Raw genomic sequence first — 15340 nt, 5'->3', positions numbered from 1 at the left:
GTCTACAGAACTGGAGAAAGATAATTGATTCTACCTCCCCAAATCTCCACAACCAGGGTACCACAACCCAAAAATTCCTCTCCTATATCTCCATTACTATGCTGATGGAATACAGAAAAGCTGCCCCAGCAGATATTAATGATCAGGCAGGTAAAGATGAGGAGAGGTACCCCCCCCCCCCAGATTTGTAAGTCCCAAGCTGTTTAGAGCTTTGAAAATCATTACAAAAACCTTGAACACAGACTTGAAAGCATGGCGGCACCCAGTGTAATACTCTTAAAACTACTTCCACTGGGGCTTCTATGTGGAGTTCCTGCCAGTAGTCTAACTGCTACATCCTGCACTACTGGCAGCCTTTGTGCCAGCCTGAAGGGCAAACCCACCACCAACAAACTTCAGTAATCTAAGTGGCACGTTGCCAGTGGTTGAACGCCTGTATTGAGATTATTCCAGCTCAGGAATTGTATATGGCAAAGGAAGCAAAGTGGGCCCAAATGACTTCAGACCATGGAGTCCACGTGGGCCCCCAGTGATGAATCCAGGACTATCCTGCCGGAAGGAGTGCAATCCCATCCAATTTGCTTACCATATTCTTAGACATAGTAATCACTGATCCACAGAGCCTCCATTTTGTGAGTATTCCATTTTAATCTTATGCACGCTTTTGTGGTTGCAGTTCCTATTGAACTCAGTGGGGATTACTTCTGGGTAGACACATACTGGACTGCAGGATTGCTATAACTTATTGTAGCTAAGTTTTAAGCTTGTTCAAAATGCACTCACTGTAGGGTTGAAATGAAAATGTATAACCTTTCTTAAGTGGAGCAAGGACTAATGGGAAATAGAACATTTTCTCTTCTTCTTTCTGCTTATTTGGTAGGGTTCCCCCCTTCACCTGATAACATCAAGATTATGAACATCACAGACTCCTCTGCTATCATTTCTTGGTCCACTGCTGAAGGACATTCCATCTCCTCCATCATCCTCAGCTATAAAATATATGGAAAGACTGAATACAACCACATAGATGTCACAATCAAAAACACCACTATTACCCAGTACCACCTCAAGGGTCTTGAACCAAACACCGAATATACAGTTCAAATAAGAGCTCAGAACAATGTAGGGACAAGTATCACAAACCCTTCTTATGAGATGAAGACTCTTCCAGAATCTAAAGGTTAGTGTCAGCTGATATCTGAATTCTTTACAGATCAACTCTATGCACATTTAACTGAAAATTAGCCCCATAATTTTCAGTAGAACTCCTGCCTGGTTATGTGTGCATAACAGGGGTTCACAATATATTTTGACTGTTTTTTTATTCTTACATGTGCTCTTAATTTCATCAGTGAGTGAGATCTGGCTGTGACATCTGGCACCCGATGGATCACCAGTGTTGATTCAGCTGATCTGGCTCACTTGGCAAATATCCCCTTCATTCGTCTTCATTCTGTGTGATTTCTGGCTTTTATCCCAAATAATTTCACATGATTGGAACTCTTATGGATACTCTCACTGGAAGAAGAGTGGGATGCAACTCCCCCACCTGATACCATTTTCCTTCCGTTGCCCTTGAAAAGCTACTCTAGATGGGGGTGGGGAGCAAAACTCTTTAAATACATCAAATTGTATGGTATTAGTTCAGGTTAAAAGATCCCATCTCAAAAGATAGAACATTTAGAGCTTAATATAGGAAATGATTTTTCACGCTTGGCATTTAGTTTGGTAAAAATTTGCATGGCGTTGAAATTGGCAGAGCCAGACCAAATAAAAATGCACAAAATCACAGCCAGAGAAAACTATCTAAATAGTAGTTGTAAAACAAAGTTTGAATGAGAAGACAGTCAAGATGAGGTGGTTGGTATAATTAAGAAATAATGGTCAAGGTCCTATCAGTGTTCATGTAAGGTGTCTGTGCTATTGCAAATTGTAGCTAATTGACAAGGTGCTGGAGTTTGTCTTGGTTGTGTGTCAGGTCACCTGCCTGGTGGTCCAGCTGAGATGCACCCTGGCAACTTATCAGTCAACCCTAATTAACTGTAGCATGTTGTCTATTTGTTTGTTTGTTTGTTTGTTTGTTTGATTGATTGATTGATTGATTGATTGATTGATTGATATACCACCCATCTGGCAGCCAAGGCCACTCTACATGATTTACAAGTAACATAAAACAACAAAGTAACAAACTTTACACAAATACCAATAGGATTTTGGCCAATAAGCCTTTATCTTTGTTTAAGCCAATGAAAACAGATTAATTCTTGTTCAGTGGTTTCCCATTGGATAACATGCAAAATTAGTTATGTGCCACCAATGCAAGACTGCCATGTAGACTTAAGCAAGAGCCAGATGATCTTAAGCGAAACCATGGGAAACGTTCAACAAGAACTGCAAATGTTTCTTGTTCTCATGTTTCACTGAATTACTGTACATTACCATTATTTCTTAAAATGTGGATATTATACATCTGTTACAGTAGTACAGAATAATACCTAGGGCATTCTGTTTTCCTTCCTCATTTGTTTTCTGTGCTGTAATAAATGGAATTCTTGGTTGCTTCCCAAACCATATGAACTGTTTCTCCAAGCCCTCACAGTAGTAGCAGTATTAAATGCATTATTTACACAAGAATACAAAATCAAGCAAGCAATTTCCACTATTGTTGCCATTTGAAAATATTTATTTGAACCATTTCTTTAAAGAAGAGAATATAAGTTACAAGAAGTTCATCATGACATGTCTACACCAAATGACGATGACCTAAAACATCTTACGATCAGTCTCCTGAAGGTGCACCTTCTTCCACATGCTCAGGCCTGATTGTTATGACAGTCATTGGAGGCTCTTCTTGTTACTGCCACAGTCCACAATGTGGAGTAATCTCCTTAAGGCTTTGAGCCTAAGAAGATCCACCTGGCCTCTTCATTATGACCTTCCTCTTCTTGCAGGAGTTTGCCCTTTAATGCATTGCTTTCATTATCTGTTCTCTTGCTGGCTTTTTACCACAACGATCTTGAAAATGGCTACATCGTTTGGTTTTAAATTTTTTGATGGTCTTTAAAAATCAGAACATGGAGTAAAACTACATTGACAAATTGTCCCACATCGTACAAAAGCCTCCACTTTTTTTCACTGGCATTCATTTGCTCAGCTGTCAGTAGGTTGTTTATTTTGTCCTGTTTCAGTGAACATCACATTTTTGCCTTGATTGGCTTGTGTTATCACCTATTCTATTCAGAGCTATAGTTGAGGGTGCATCTATGGTGACATCTCCAGTAGGGTGCAGAATGGCATTATATTTAGGAATAGTTCCCAAGTGAACACCTATAGTCTCTCCTCCAAACAATTTTTCTTTTTTCTTTTTAATGTCTGTCAGGCATAGTGCTGCCTCAGAAACCTGCTGCATTGCTAACATGTCTTCTAGTCATGATCTGAAAGCCTCACAAGGGTCCAAATGAAACTGGTAAACATGTTTACTAACTTTGTATTGGTTTCTCCTCTTTTTCCCAGCCCTGGTGACAGGATGTGAAAGCTTTGCTAAGAAAGAGATGAAGCTAACAAAGCTAGTCCATTTCACTAGACTGATAAACAGATAAAGTGCTATGTCATTTCAGGGTTTTGTTTGTTTTTAAGAATATCCCATACCTCTTCCCCCTCCCCCGTGTCTAAGCAAGCTGGATCACAAAGAGTCACTTGGGGAGTTGACAATCATGCACACAATGTGTCTGCTTTTTAGCAGAGACTGTGTGTGTGTGTGTGTGTGTGTGTGTGTGTGTGTGTGTGTGTGTGTGTGTGTGAGAGAGAGAGAGAGAGAGAGAGAGAGAGAGAGACAGAGAGAGAGAGAGAGAGAAAGAGAAAGAGAAAGAGAAAGAGAAAGAGAGAGAGAGAAGTTTCCCAGGCGGTGTTTTCTGTTATTATAAACCAACCTGCAAGCATTTGCCTGTTGGCTATGATAAAAATTTAACAAATACTGTAAATAGAAACATCAATATCCAAAATATGTATTTCGCTTTTGACAGTTGGAGCTACAATTGACCTTCTACTCACTACCATTCCTCCATATTATAGTGGCTTCTCAGTGATGGGGTGGATTTAATTTGAAATATCTCAGAACATCAGATTAATCTGGGGTTGTATAGATGTAGTTCCATGTGCAAAGTCTAAGCTCACCTGAAAGGTCTTTTGCATCCAGAGAAGATGCAAAAGATTCCCAAATCTTCTGTGTTCCTCACAGTTCTACATGAGTCAAAAGGAAGCAGAATGTTGCTGATTGCTATCCTGGGCTCAGCAGGGATGACCTGCCTGACCATACTGCTGGCTTTTTTCATCATGCTCCAGCTGAAGCGTGCAAACTTCCAGCGGAGAATGGCTCAGGCCTTCCAAAACGTGGTGGTAAGTCCTTGGTCCTTCCTAAAGCAGACTTCCCAAACTATCAGTCCATGAGATGTCTTGGATTATGGGACTTGCAGTCCAAAATGTTTTGTGGGTTTCGGATTGGAGGTGGCTCTCTTAGTGCAGAGAGAGAGAAAATGCACGTTCCCACACTGTGAAGTTGCACCAGGGAATTCAGGTATCCTCGATTTCAGTGGCCACTAGAGATGGACATAAAACACCGGTTTGGCGGTTCATGCTGGTTTGGCCAATGTCCAAACAGGTATTCCACAGTTCAGTGCCCTGCTCCCTCCAGGAGGCGCCCACTCAGAGGCAGTGCCTGGAGGAGGCAGGGCAGGGAAGCTGGGATGCTGCTTCTGACTGGGCACCTGCTAGAGGAGGCGGGGCACTGAACTGCCAAACCCCTGTTTGGTCATTGGTTGAGCTGGCATGTGTATCTCTAGTGATCACTCTTAAATAGAACTGCTTGCAATTCTACTTACAGCCCTGCAAGCGGTCCTGTTCTAAGAAATGCATTAATTGACAGTGAGACAGTTTTTTTACAGTTTTGATTGTCCGCTTCTAATATGGGACTTACCCTTATTAACCTATTAAAAATATAAATAAATAAAGCAACAGGGGTGTTTCCCAGGAGAAGAAGCCTTTAAAAACAACAAAGAAGAGTCTTGGGGGACAGGCTTTGCTGGGCAGAGTCTGTGTTGGCCCTGCCCTGTGTGTTTGTGTGCAAGCTCACACCTTCAGGTAAGAGGCAAAGGTGAGGGGGAAGATGGGGAGGTGTTTTGAGCGTGCACACACATACACATTCTCCTCCCTGTCTGCATCAATTCCAGCAAGCACATGCTTGAACTAATCCAAAAGGATTCAACATTTTAAAAAGTAGAAAGTGTCCTAATGGACAGGAAAAGCTACAGACTGAAGAGAGGGCACACATTTTTCATTGTGTTGTGTGATCAATTGGGGGGAAGGGAAAGAGAGAGAGAGAGAGAATCAGTCCACCCCCATAGTGTTTTCCACAGGTTCTGGCAATGTGGTTGCCCACTTAGAGAACATGCATTGGTTGGTAAGAAGACAAGCAAAGAATGCAGTTTCCCATACAATTTGACAAAATCCTTCTAGTCTTATATAGATCTCTCAAGAGATATTTGTGTATACTGTATATGATTTCACAGAAGTTAATGAAACACCTGCAACATTTTACAAAAATGCAAGTATAAAAAAAAGTAAAAGGATATAACTGGATAATTTTCACTTGCTTGTTACTGTAGTTCAGGTTTAAGTAATCTCAGAAACACCTGTGCATAATTCACAGGCCAGAGCATCTGTTTCTTTATGGCTATTTGTAAGGAAAGGAAATGTGGGTAATTCCCAGTAATGATTTCATCCCATAATTGGGATGAAATCATTACTTTATTATTGTTGTTAGCATCATTAAAGGCCATTTGCAGATTTCTTGAGAAGTTGTTTATTGGGATTAGGTACTTTCAGAGTAACCTGTTCCCTGTTGTATCTTTTGTGCAATCTAATTAATATTGCTTCTCTTTAAAAACAACATCAACCCAGAGAGATGAGCCAGCTGTACATTTCAATTCAGGGACTCTTACTCTGAGCCGGAAAGCCAAAAACAGCCCAGAACCCACAATTTACCCAGTTCTGGAGTGGAATGACATTAAATTTCAAGATGTGATTGGAGAGGGCAACTTTGGCCAAGTCCTTAAAGCACGAATTAAGAAAGATGGGTTGCGAATGGATGCAGCTATCAAAAGGATGAAGGGTGAGTTGATCAGGAGAAGGTGAGGGAGAGCTGTGGCTGCTTCCTTTCCCAGAGATGGTGCCTCCCTGCTTGGTCTCCTTTCTGCTTGGTCCATGGACACTCCTGAACAGTTGCCTCTGACCACCAAATCTATAGGAGATGTTTGTAGACTACTCTATAGATGTTTGTAGATGTTGTAGACTATATCACTGTTGCCTTTTGAAGTGGCCCCATGTTTTTAAATGTGTGTTACTGAAGATCACTATATTATGTGAAAACACATGCAGCATAAGCTAGCTGGTTTTTTGTGGGTTTTTTGCTTAGGTTTTTTTTTAAACGAAAAGTGTGCTTTATTGCTAGCATAAAGACAACATCACTGTGATTTGCAATGTTGATTTGTGATTTCTGCATAGGGAAAATCCAGGTAGTGTCTCAGCAGCAGAACACGTTCTTTGCATATAGGAACTCCTCAGTCCTTGTCATCTCTCAAAAGGGCTGGGTAAGCCTTCTGTTTGAAATAGTGATAGTTTAAACAGGGGAGAGAACCCTCCAGAGGTCATACTTGCCCATCCTTGCACGTCAGAGGGCCACTCTCATGATACCCACCCCCATTTTTCCTTACAAAAATGCTGTGTGTGGTTTTATTTTTAACTGAAAAAGTCCTCTTGTACCTCTTAGTGGTGTAAATAGTTTAGAAAGTAAAATCATGGTGGGGGCACCAGGTCGAACTGGTAAAACCACTCCTTAAATATCTCACTCCCCTTGAAAGCCATACTCAGTAATAATTACATACTGTCATAATTACATACTGTCAAGTCAATCCTGGCTTATCACGAACCCTTTCCAGAGTTTGTAGATACTCAGAGTACTCAGAAGTGGTTTGCCATTCCCTTCTTCTGGGGATACTTTGGACTCTGCAGCTTGCCCAAGGCTACAAAGAGCAGATCTTCTCCCAGAAGGCACATTGGCCAATTGAACTCCTAACCTCTGTTTCTGCAGCCAGATAACTAAGCCACTGAGCTGTCCAGCTATAAGTTGATTTTGACTTGATGGCATGTAAGGCACATAATAGCCAGCTTTTAGAGGAACAGAGAGTTCACCAAAACAGAGCAAAATTCCACACCCACAATGATTTGTTTTAGCCAGTCATTTTTTTAAAAGAAGGCAGCAAAATGGATTTTTGTAGAGACTCATTTTTTGTCTAGACAGTACTAAGCTAAATGGGAGCCATAGTCCAACCTGGCATACAGACAGCCTGGAAACTACTTATGCTGGGCCACAAGTCCCAGAACCTTCAGCCAGCATGGTCACCGGACAGAAGGTTCTTACATTCCTTTGATCTGAAAATAACAAGCTAATTCTGCTTTGGGAATAGGTACATGACAGAATCAGGCTGGCAATTCTCACAAAAGTAACTGAACTTGGCCATTTGCATGGGAAATTACCATGGAATTAACCCTTGTAACCCTGTCATTTTATGGGTATGTTTCCAGAGAAATTTTGCTTATACATTACTGTGTGTGTGTGTTTGTGTGTGTCTGCATTCTTGAAGGTGTGTGTGAGACAGAACATGGAGAACAGGGAAATCTGTGAATGTACATATGTCATAACTTGAATGGTTATGAGAAATGAATGGAAACGAGAAATGAGAATTTCCTGAATGGAAATAAGAAATAAGCTTCACTAGACACAGCAGGACTGGTTTCTGCATTTTTATTTGTATCTATTTATAATATTTCAAATCTCCCCTACAACAGATGATCTCTGGGAAGCTAATGTGATAAAAACAAGGAAGTAAAGATTTGTACTAATACAACACAGCACACATTTCCTTAGGATTGCAGCCATAATGTACATTATAAATATTGTTGGATTAACTGATTATGGAAGAAATCAATGCATTAAACAAAACACCAAAACTTTTTCTTGCAGAATATGCTTCCAAGGACGATCACAGAGATTTTGCTGGAGAACTGGAAGTACTTTGTAAGCTTGGACATCATTCGAATATCATAAACCTTTTGGGAGCATGTGAACACCGAGGTAAGATGCTTTGTTCTTGTAGAATTTGTTTTGAAATATATTTGAGGAATAGCAATGGTTGATATTTCTGCATGAAAACACCCCATTGCACAAAAACCATCTATGTGAAAATGCTTATCCTTTTCTGTTTGATGTTCACAATACAAGCTTATGCCACATAAATTCTGTCACCTCTCCTAAAGATTTGAATACAAGTCACTGAAGACGACTCTATAACAGAGAAGGATGGGGACTCAAGTTGTGGGACTTGCTGCCAAGTCAGACTTAAGTTGCACCAGGGTTGTTTGTTGTTGTTGTTGTTGTTGTTGTTGTTGTTGTTGGTGGTGGTGGTGGTGGTGGTGGTGGTATTGTTGTTGTTGTTTTGCTTTGTTTTTTGTTTTTAATTACTTGGACTTGACTTGAGACTCAGAACTCACCTACTCCTTCCTTTCTTCTGGGGAAAAAGCTTGCTTTTAATAGGGACTAGGACTTGGGGCTTGAGACCAAAGACTTGGATTCAGACTTGGGATCGAGACCCAAAGACTTGCCAACATCCCTGGGAGGCAAGGCTCTGGTCTTGAACATAGATAGTGGACAGAATCATATGAGACATGGTGGGCCTTCACGTATCCTGCCCCTGAAGCATTTAGAAACTTGTGAGTTTGAGCCAACACTTTTATTTGCACCTAGAAATAAAGTGAGAGTGTTTGATGTTCTCCTTTGAAAAGTGGTGCAAATGTAGTCTCTTCAGTCCTTAGGCAGAAACTCCGAGAGGCACAGGATGCTGGTGCTCTGACATCTGCACTGTCTCAATTCTACACAGTCCTCTCAACGTGCCAGAAAAATGGCCTTGTCTCCTGTTATTATCTCTGAAAGGTCCCAGTTGTTCTTTCTTAATGTTGCTATCTGTGAGTCAAGTTCATACAATGTGAATGTAACCAGAAGTATTCTCAGATAATGCCTCACTGTTACAGAGCTTCCTCCCACTACAAGTACACTGAAGCCTAAGTATCTTATCAGAAAATAGTGGTGGGTCATAAGGTGGGCCAAGTGGTAATAAGTGGCTCGTGCACACAGAAGACAATGGAATTATTAATGCTGTTGCACTTTGGTCCATCAAAGGACTAAAGATAGGAAGAGGTCGCCCCTCGTAATCTTTGCACAATAAAAGCAAGACCTTAAAAAACATTGCAGGGAGAAGTAATCAAGGGATAGGGGCATTTGCATAAGATCCCAACAACTGGAGTTATAGGGCACAGAATGGACATCTGGGGGTTGGGGAAGGGAGCTGATGTGCCATGGGGCGGCTAAATGTTTCCAGGAAGCCCTCCCCACAGGAGTCCTCATTTGGATCAGCTGCCCTTCTTGAACAGGTTGCTCTGCTTTGTGCCAGGCTATCTCTACCTTGCCATTGAATATGCCCCCCATGGAAACCTGCTGGACTTCCTTCGAAAAAGCCGAGTCCTTGAGACTGACCCAGCCTTCGCCATTGCCAACAGCACTGCTTCCACGCTGTCCTCCCAGCAGCTCCTGCACTTTGCGGCTGATGTGGCCAGAGGAATGGACTACCTAAGCCAAAAACAGGTCAGCCATGAGTTGATGTTTTACAGACACAAGCTGTTCATGAATTCTGCGATTTCATAAAGTAATCTACTAAAGAATGTAAGATAGCACTGGGGCTTAACTTGTGCCGAGCCTTAATGCTCCTCTGCTCTGGTGTTTGCTTCTGATGCTTAATCTTAATGAGCGTTTGGATCTGTTGGGTTTCAAAATAGTGGAAAGAAGCACAACAACTCACACCAAATATCCTGAAAGAAAGCATGGCTGGCCGGCCAGAACTCTGAACATTTCCTTACAGGCTCTTCATCCTCAATATCTGATTAGGCTAACATGTAGGACTCACAATGAGAACTGTTGTTGTTTTTTCCTCAGTTTATCCACCGTGACCTGGCAGCAAGAAACATCTTGGTTGGAGAAAACTACGTTGCAAAGATAGCTGACTTTGGACTGTCTAGAGGCCAAGAAGTTTATGTCAAAAAGACCATGGTAAGGAAGGATCAAAATAAATTTGCAACCCTGTTTTTTGCATAGAGATCAGTCCATTGGGTTATGGTATTTCTTGTGATGTCTGCAGTGGAACCTAATTTACAATCCATTGCTTTGGGTATGTTAGACTACTTAGGACACACTTGAGCTAATTTAGTTAGATCATTACTACCAATTTTTACCTGTTCAGTTTGGATAACCATATCAAATAAAATAATTTTGGGTAACCAACTTTCCACAACTTGTGGAAAAACAGCCCTGACAATTACTTTTGTGATTAAGTGTGAGAAGTGATTAAAAGAAAAATGGAGTTAGGTTCTGGGATTTCTCCCTGCTTGGTGAATGGTAATAAGCACAAGAGGATATCCTGTAGATCAAGGGTCCCCAACCGCTGGTCTGTGACCTGGTAGGACTGGGCCGTGGGAGCAGCCCGCCCCTGCATGGATGCACACAGGGCCCCCCGTGCATGCACGGACACCCCCATGCACGCACGTCCCACACACACGCACAGGCATACTCCCACACACATACATGCACAGACACACCCCACTGCACCCACCTCATGGACACTAAACCAGTCCACTGTGTAAACCGGTCCACTGCTGTAGATCATATTCTACTGACATGGATGTTGTCAGCATGCATGAAGTTGTCTGTTGCACTCAGCATAGCTCAAGAATTGAAAAATTAATCAGAATCTGCAGCAGAATGCAAGAAAACAGAACAAAACAACACCCCAAACTCCATGACTTTAAATGGAGAGAGTGAACCTACTCACCAAAAGGGGTGCCGACAAGGCGGTACCCTTCACTGAAAAGAATGGGAAAGCCATTCTAACTTGCCAAACTCTCTGGTTGAGCCTCAGAGGCCATGTGTTCAAGTCAGGCTGCTGTGAGAGGCTGTAAAATCATTCTGATCTCATCATTTTAGGGAAGGCTTCCAGTGCGATGGATGGCAATTGAGTCCCTAAACTACAGTGTGTATACCACAAACAGTGACGTGTGAGTTATAATGTCTCCTGTTTCTAATTTTGTTTGCGCAAAATACTACCAAGTCCCAGCAATACCATGTTAACAGTCAGAACCTTGAAACACCTACATTATTTGAAGCATGTTTTGGAGGCGTTCATGAGGGACAACAAATCAAAAGCAAAGCGCTTCAAGCACTCTCTGAGCAGTTTACAAGTTAATTATGCAGGCTACACATTGTGAGCTCGGAAGGATAGATGGCTGAGCCAACTTTGGGTCAACTACCTGGGACTGAACCCCAGGTCGTGAGCACAGTTTTGGCTGCAGTACGGCAGTTTATCCACTGCACCACGAGGCTCTTCATACCATTGTTTGGTTGTGTTGTGTTTCTTCCCCTAATACTTATTGTTAAACAGTGCACTGATGGTGTGTGTGTGTGTGTGTGTGTGTGTGTGTGTGTGTGTGTGTGTGTGTGTGTGTGTGTGTGTGTGTGTGTGTGTGTGTGTGTGTGTGTGTGTGTGTGTCTTTTTTTTTTTTTTTGCCATTTTGGTCTGTTTTTTAGAATAGTGTAGTGACATTCCTGAACATTTCCCCACTCTCTTGGCCTTTTACCAGAAACCAGCCTTCTCCCCTTTGTCTTTAAACCTTTTCTCTCTTTTGTTCTCTCAACTCTGTCCACCTCCCCTCAAACAATACAAGCTGCTTAGTGGCTTATATAAAGGCTATTCATGCTTTGGAGAGCCTCTCTATTTCTGTGTAGAATAAATTTGCGTATTAAAGTACAGCTGAATTTTAAAAAAAAGAATTGGAATACTTTATTTGTCATTTTGTATACATTTTTCTCCCCCCCCCCCCAATATGGAATGGGATAGTGGGATTAATAGTGCTTTAAAGGTACATGGGGAGATTTTAATCAGAATTTAGACCAAATTTTATGCATACTTCTCCCTTCTACAGAACTTTTTTTTTAAAAAAATACAATATTTCTAAATACAATCAGTATTAAAAACATCTGCTTTCTTTTATACTATTTTTAGGTGGTCATATGGTGTGCTGTTGTGGGAAATAGTTAGCTTAGGTAAGTATTCATTTTTGTAATGTTTATTTCTGGAAGGGGCATAAGAATGTAAGAAAAGCATGACTGGACAAGATCAATTAGTCCACCTTGTCCATCATCATTCCTCAGACCTCCCAGACAGAACCTGAAAATAACTGTCCTTCCAGATTGCCCTGGGTCTTGGCCATTCCAATTAGGCATGGTACCTAATTGCTTCTGATGAATTTATTTATGACGGATTTTCAAAGAAATTGAGGTGACGGTCTTATGCCTTCCAAGCAGAGAACACTCAGGTCTTGGGGCAGAGGGGCAAAGCATGCTGCCCAAGTTTGGTCTCAAATACCGAGAAGCTTTTGAAAGAAATACTTCCTGCTTGGCTTAATAGTTGTTTCTGGTTTCCTACCAACATTTAAAATAATCATGCACTCTCAAGTCAATTCCGCCTTCCGGCAATCCTTTTCAGGGTTTTCCCGGCCGAGAATGCTCAGAAGTGGTTTATCATTCTCTTCTTTCTGGGGGCATCCTGGGACTGTGCGGATTGCCCAAGGCCACACAAACTGGCTCTACTTTGCAGGAGCCACACTGTGGGAATTGAACTCCCAGCCTCTGGCTCCACAGATGGTATGATTTGCCACCAAACTTTGATGCTGCAGCAACAGCAAGGAGCCACTCCAGTGGTGGATCTAGAGAAAGTGATACTGGACCTGCCAAGATTGCCTTTATACAATCTTGTACTGCACTGTGCTGTACTTTTGTCTGTAAGGTGCAGACTCCCATAAGTTTTTTCCCCTGGGTATGCAAACAGAATGCTACTTTAGCTCTCCTCAGAAGTAGGAACCCTCTTTAAAAAAATCAGAGTTATATGGGAAGCCTTGTGATACCATGAAGAATCTCCTTTTCACACCTGCTGCTTTTCACAACGACAGGTATGGAGCTAACCCATTCTCTCTCCTCCCACATTAAAATTAAACCTCCTGTGGAGGCCTGAATAGGATGACTATTAAACTGCAATCCCATGCTCACTTACCTAAGTCCCCTGGAACCCAATGAGACTTAAGCCATATGCTGGTGCTCCTCTGTATTTGGCCAGCTCAATGCTTGATACCAAGGTAAACAGCAAAATCAGGAGGTTTATCCTATACTGGCAAGCCATTACATGTGTCTGCTGGGCTTGATGGGGTAGTTGTGATGACATGGTCAAGATTCCTACCTGCCCTGGTTTAATTGAATTGTTCTATTCCTTCTAGAAGGCCGATACCAAACCTCTTATTTATAGCACTGAAAGTGTGTGTGTGTGTGGAAAGGCTTCCTCGAGGCAATTGATAAATTTTCTGTTTCAGGTGGAACACCATACTGTGGGATGACTTGTGCAGAGCTGTATGAGAAATTGCCTCAAGGGTACAGACTGGAGAAGCCCCTCAACTGCGATGATGAGGTGTAAGTAAGGGACACTCCAATGGTGGAGGCATTCAAGAGAACATTGGACAACCATCTCTCAGATCTCTTTTGATTTGGATTCCTGCATTGACATGATAGCCCTTCCGGCTCCAATATTCTATGATTCTATGAGATGGTGAGAATTGATTGTGTCTGGCCACCTTGGAAATGGTTGCTTCTCTCCCCAAGCCCAATGCCTGGTGGTAGGGAATTTCAGTGCCAGGGTTGGGTCAGGGTTAGAGGTCTTTCGATTAGTATATGACCCTTCTGAAGGGTTTTTGCCACTATTTGAGACTCTCCAAGGCTAATCAAATCAACCATGCAGGGCAACTATTTGCTAGTTTTAGTATTTTAAGAGGCTTGGCTTGGCTTGGCTTAATAGCCTAACTGACATGAAGTTTGATGGGCAGTTCACCCATGTTTTGCCCCGTCTGGGGAGCAAGTGTGATAGATTACATCCTAATCCATGCCCCATTACTCCATTTTGTGCTTAATTTTAAGGTCAAGCCACTGACTCTTAATGATCATTTACCCCTTGTGTGCACTCTAGCCTTCCAAACAGACCCCTCTGAAATGGTCACATCAGAACCTCATTCCAACACCACATCATCTTCTATTACAACAATGAAAAGGGACTCTGCTACAAAAATCCTTTTTGACCACTGTATGCAGATTGGTTGATTAACAAGCTTTTTTATAGATCCTACTGCCAATATCTCACAGGCATATCTAAGTAGATACGAGAATCTCGTTGATAATTTAATATCTCATCTTGAATGTCCCTCTGCCCCTTTCCGTACTAACCAAGCTAACAGTGAGTGGGCGAGGATCAACATGGATTGTTTCAAGCTGAAGTAAAAGCTGTGCCACATTTACAATGACTTTGGGAAAATCAAACTGTAACAATCTTTTTTCATGTATAAAACAACACTTTTTCCTAAAATAATTAGAAGAAAAATTGAGGCCTCCACGGAAGGAGGCGGAGATGGAGGCGAAGGAGCAGCCACACTTGGCTGCCTCTTGCAGCTACGCATTGACTGCTGCCACTGCCCAATCACCTGCTCCAGCACCACTCACAGGCTCCCTTCAGATAGGGGACAAGGCGGCAACGTGAGCAACGGCAGCAGTCAATGGGCAGCCGCAAGAGGCAGAGGCGGAGGAGCAGCCTCTGTCAAGGGTCAAAATTTGGGGTCATCTAATACATGAGGGGTTTCTATACACGGAAAATACAGTATTTTAGCATTAGGCGCCAATTAGCAATGGCAATCAAATTTAACTTACAATGTTGTACTTCACCCCCTTGGGAAATGTTATCCAATGCTATTAAACTCAGGAACACAAAATAATTCTGGGAAGTGGTTTTGGGGGGGTTTTCAGACTAAAATACCATCAGTATCCCCAGTCCCCTCTCTCACTTGGGAGCAGTACTTCCTTTCACTCTACTATGATCACTGTAAAAATGAACCCTAGTTTGATATGCTCACAGGAGTATCTGATTGGCCCCCGGTTTCTATTGCAGATCTCGAGCAATTATTAGCTAAAATAAAATCTGGGAAGGTATCTGGGCCTGATTTGCTGCCCCCTGATATACTCAAAGAGAGAATGGATTGGTGGGCACCAATCCTGGCTGACCTTTTTCCAGCTGTGGACAGGTCTGGGCTGATA

At 42.1% G+C, this 15340-nt stretch overlaps 1 protein-coding gene across 3 annotated transcripts in view; it reads left to right on the top strand.

Annotated features, from left to right (window-relative positions):
- The window catches only part of TEK (TEK receptor tyrosine kinase), a 60734-nt gene that overhangs the window by 41220 nt on the left and 4174 nt on the right, over positions 1 to 15340 (top strand). For all 3 annotated transcript variants that reach the window (XM_078384892.1, XM_020796186.3, XM_020796185.3), the window contains 9 exons: positions 881 to 1180; positions 4238 to 4395; positions 5956 to 6166; positions 8078 to 8188; positions 9561 to 9751; positions 10100 to 10213; positions 11144 to 11214; positions 12219 to 12259; positions 13579 to 13675. In XM_078384892.1, the coding sequence (XP_078241018.1) occupies positions 881 to 1180; positions 4238 to 4395; positions 5956 to 6166; positions 8078 to 8188; positions 9561 to 9751; positions 10100 to 10213; positions 11144 to 11214; positions 12219 to 12259; positions 13579 to 13675 (1294 nt within the window). The remainder of the gene's footprint in view (positions 1 to 880; positions 1181 to 4237; positions 4396 to 5955; positions 6167 to 8077; positions 8189 to 9560; positions 9752 to 10099; positions 10214 to 11143; positions 11215 to 12218; positions 12260 to 13578; positions 13676 to 15340) is intronic.

This window comes from Pogona vitticeps, chromosome 2 (genome assembly GCF_051106095.1).
Source record: "Pogona vitticeps strain Pit_001003342236 chromosome 2, PviZW2.1, whole genome shotgun sequence".
NCBI classification, from domain to species: Eukaryota; Metazoa; Chordata; class Lepidosauria; order Squamata; family Agamidae; genus Pogona; species Pogona vitticeps.
Note: the sequence above shows the minus strand (reverse complement) of the source record. Positions and strands in the feature narration are given on the sequence as shown.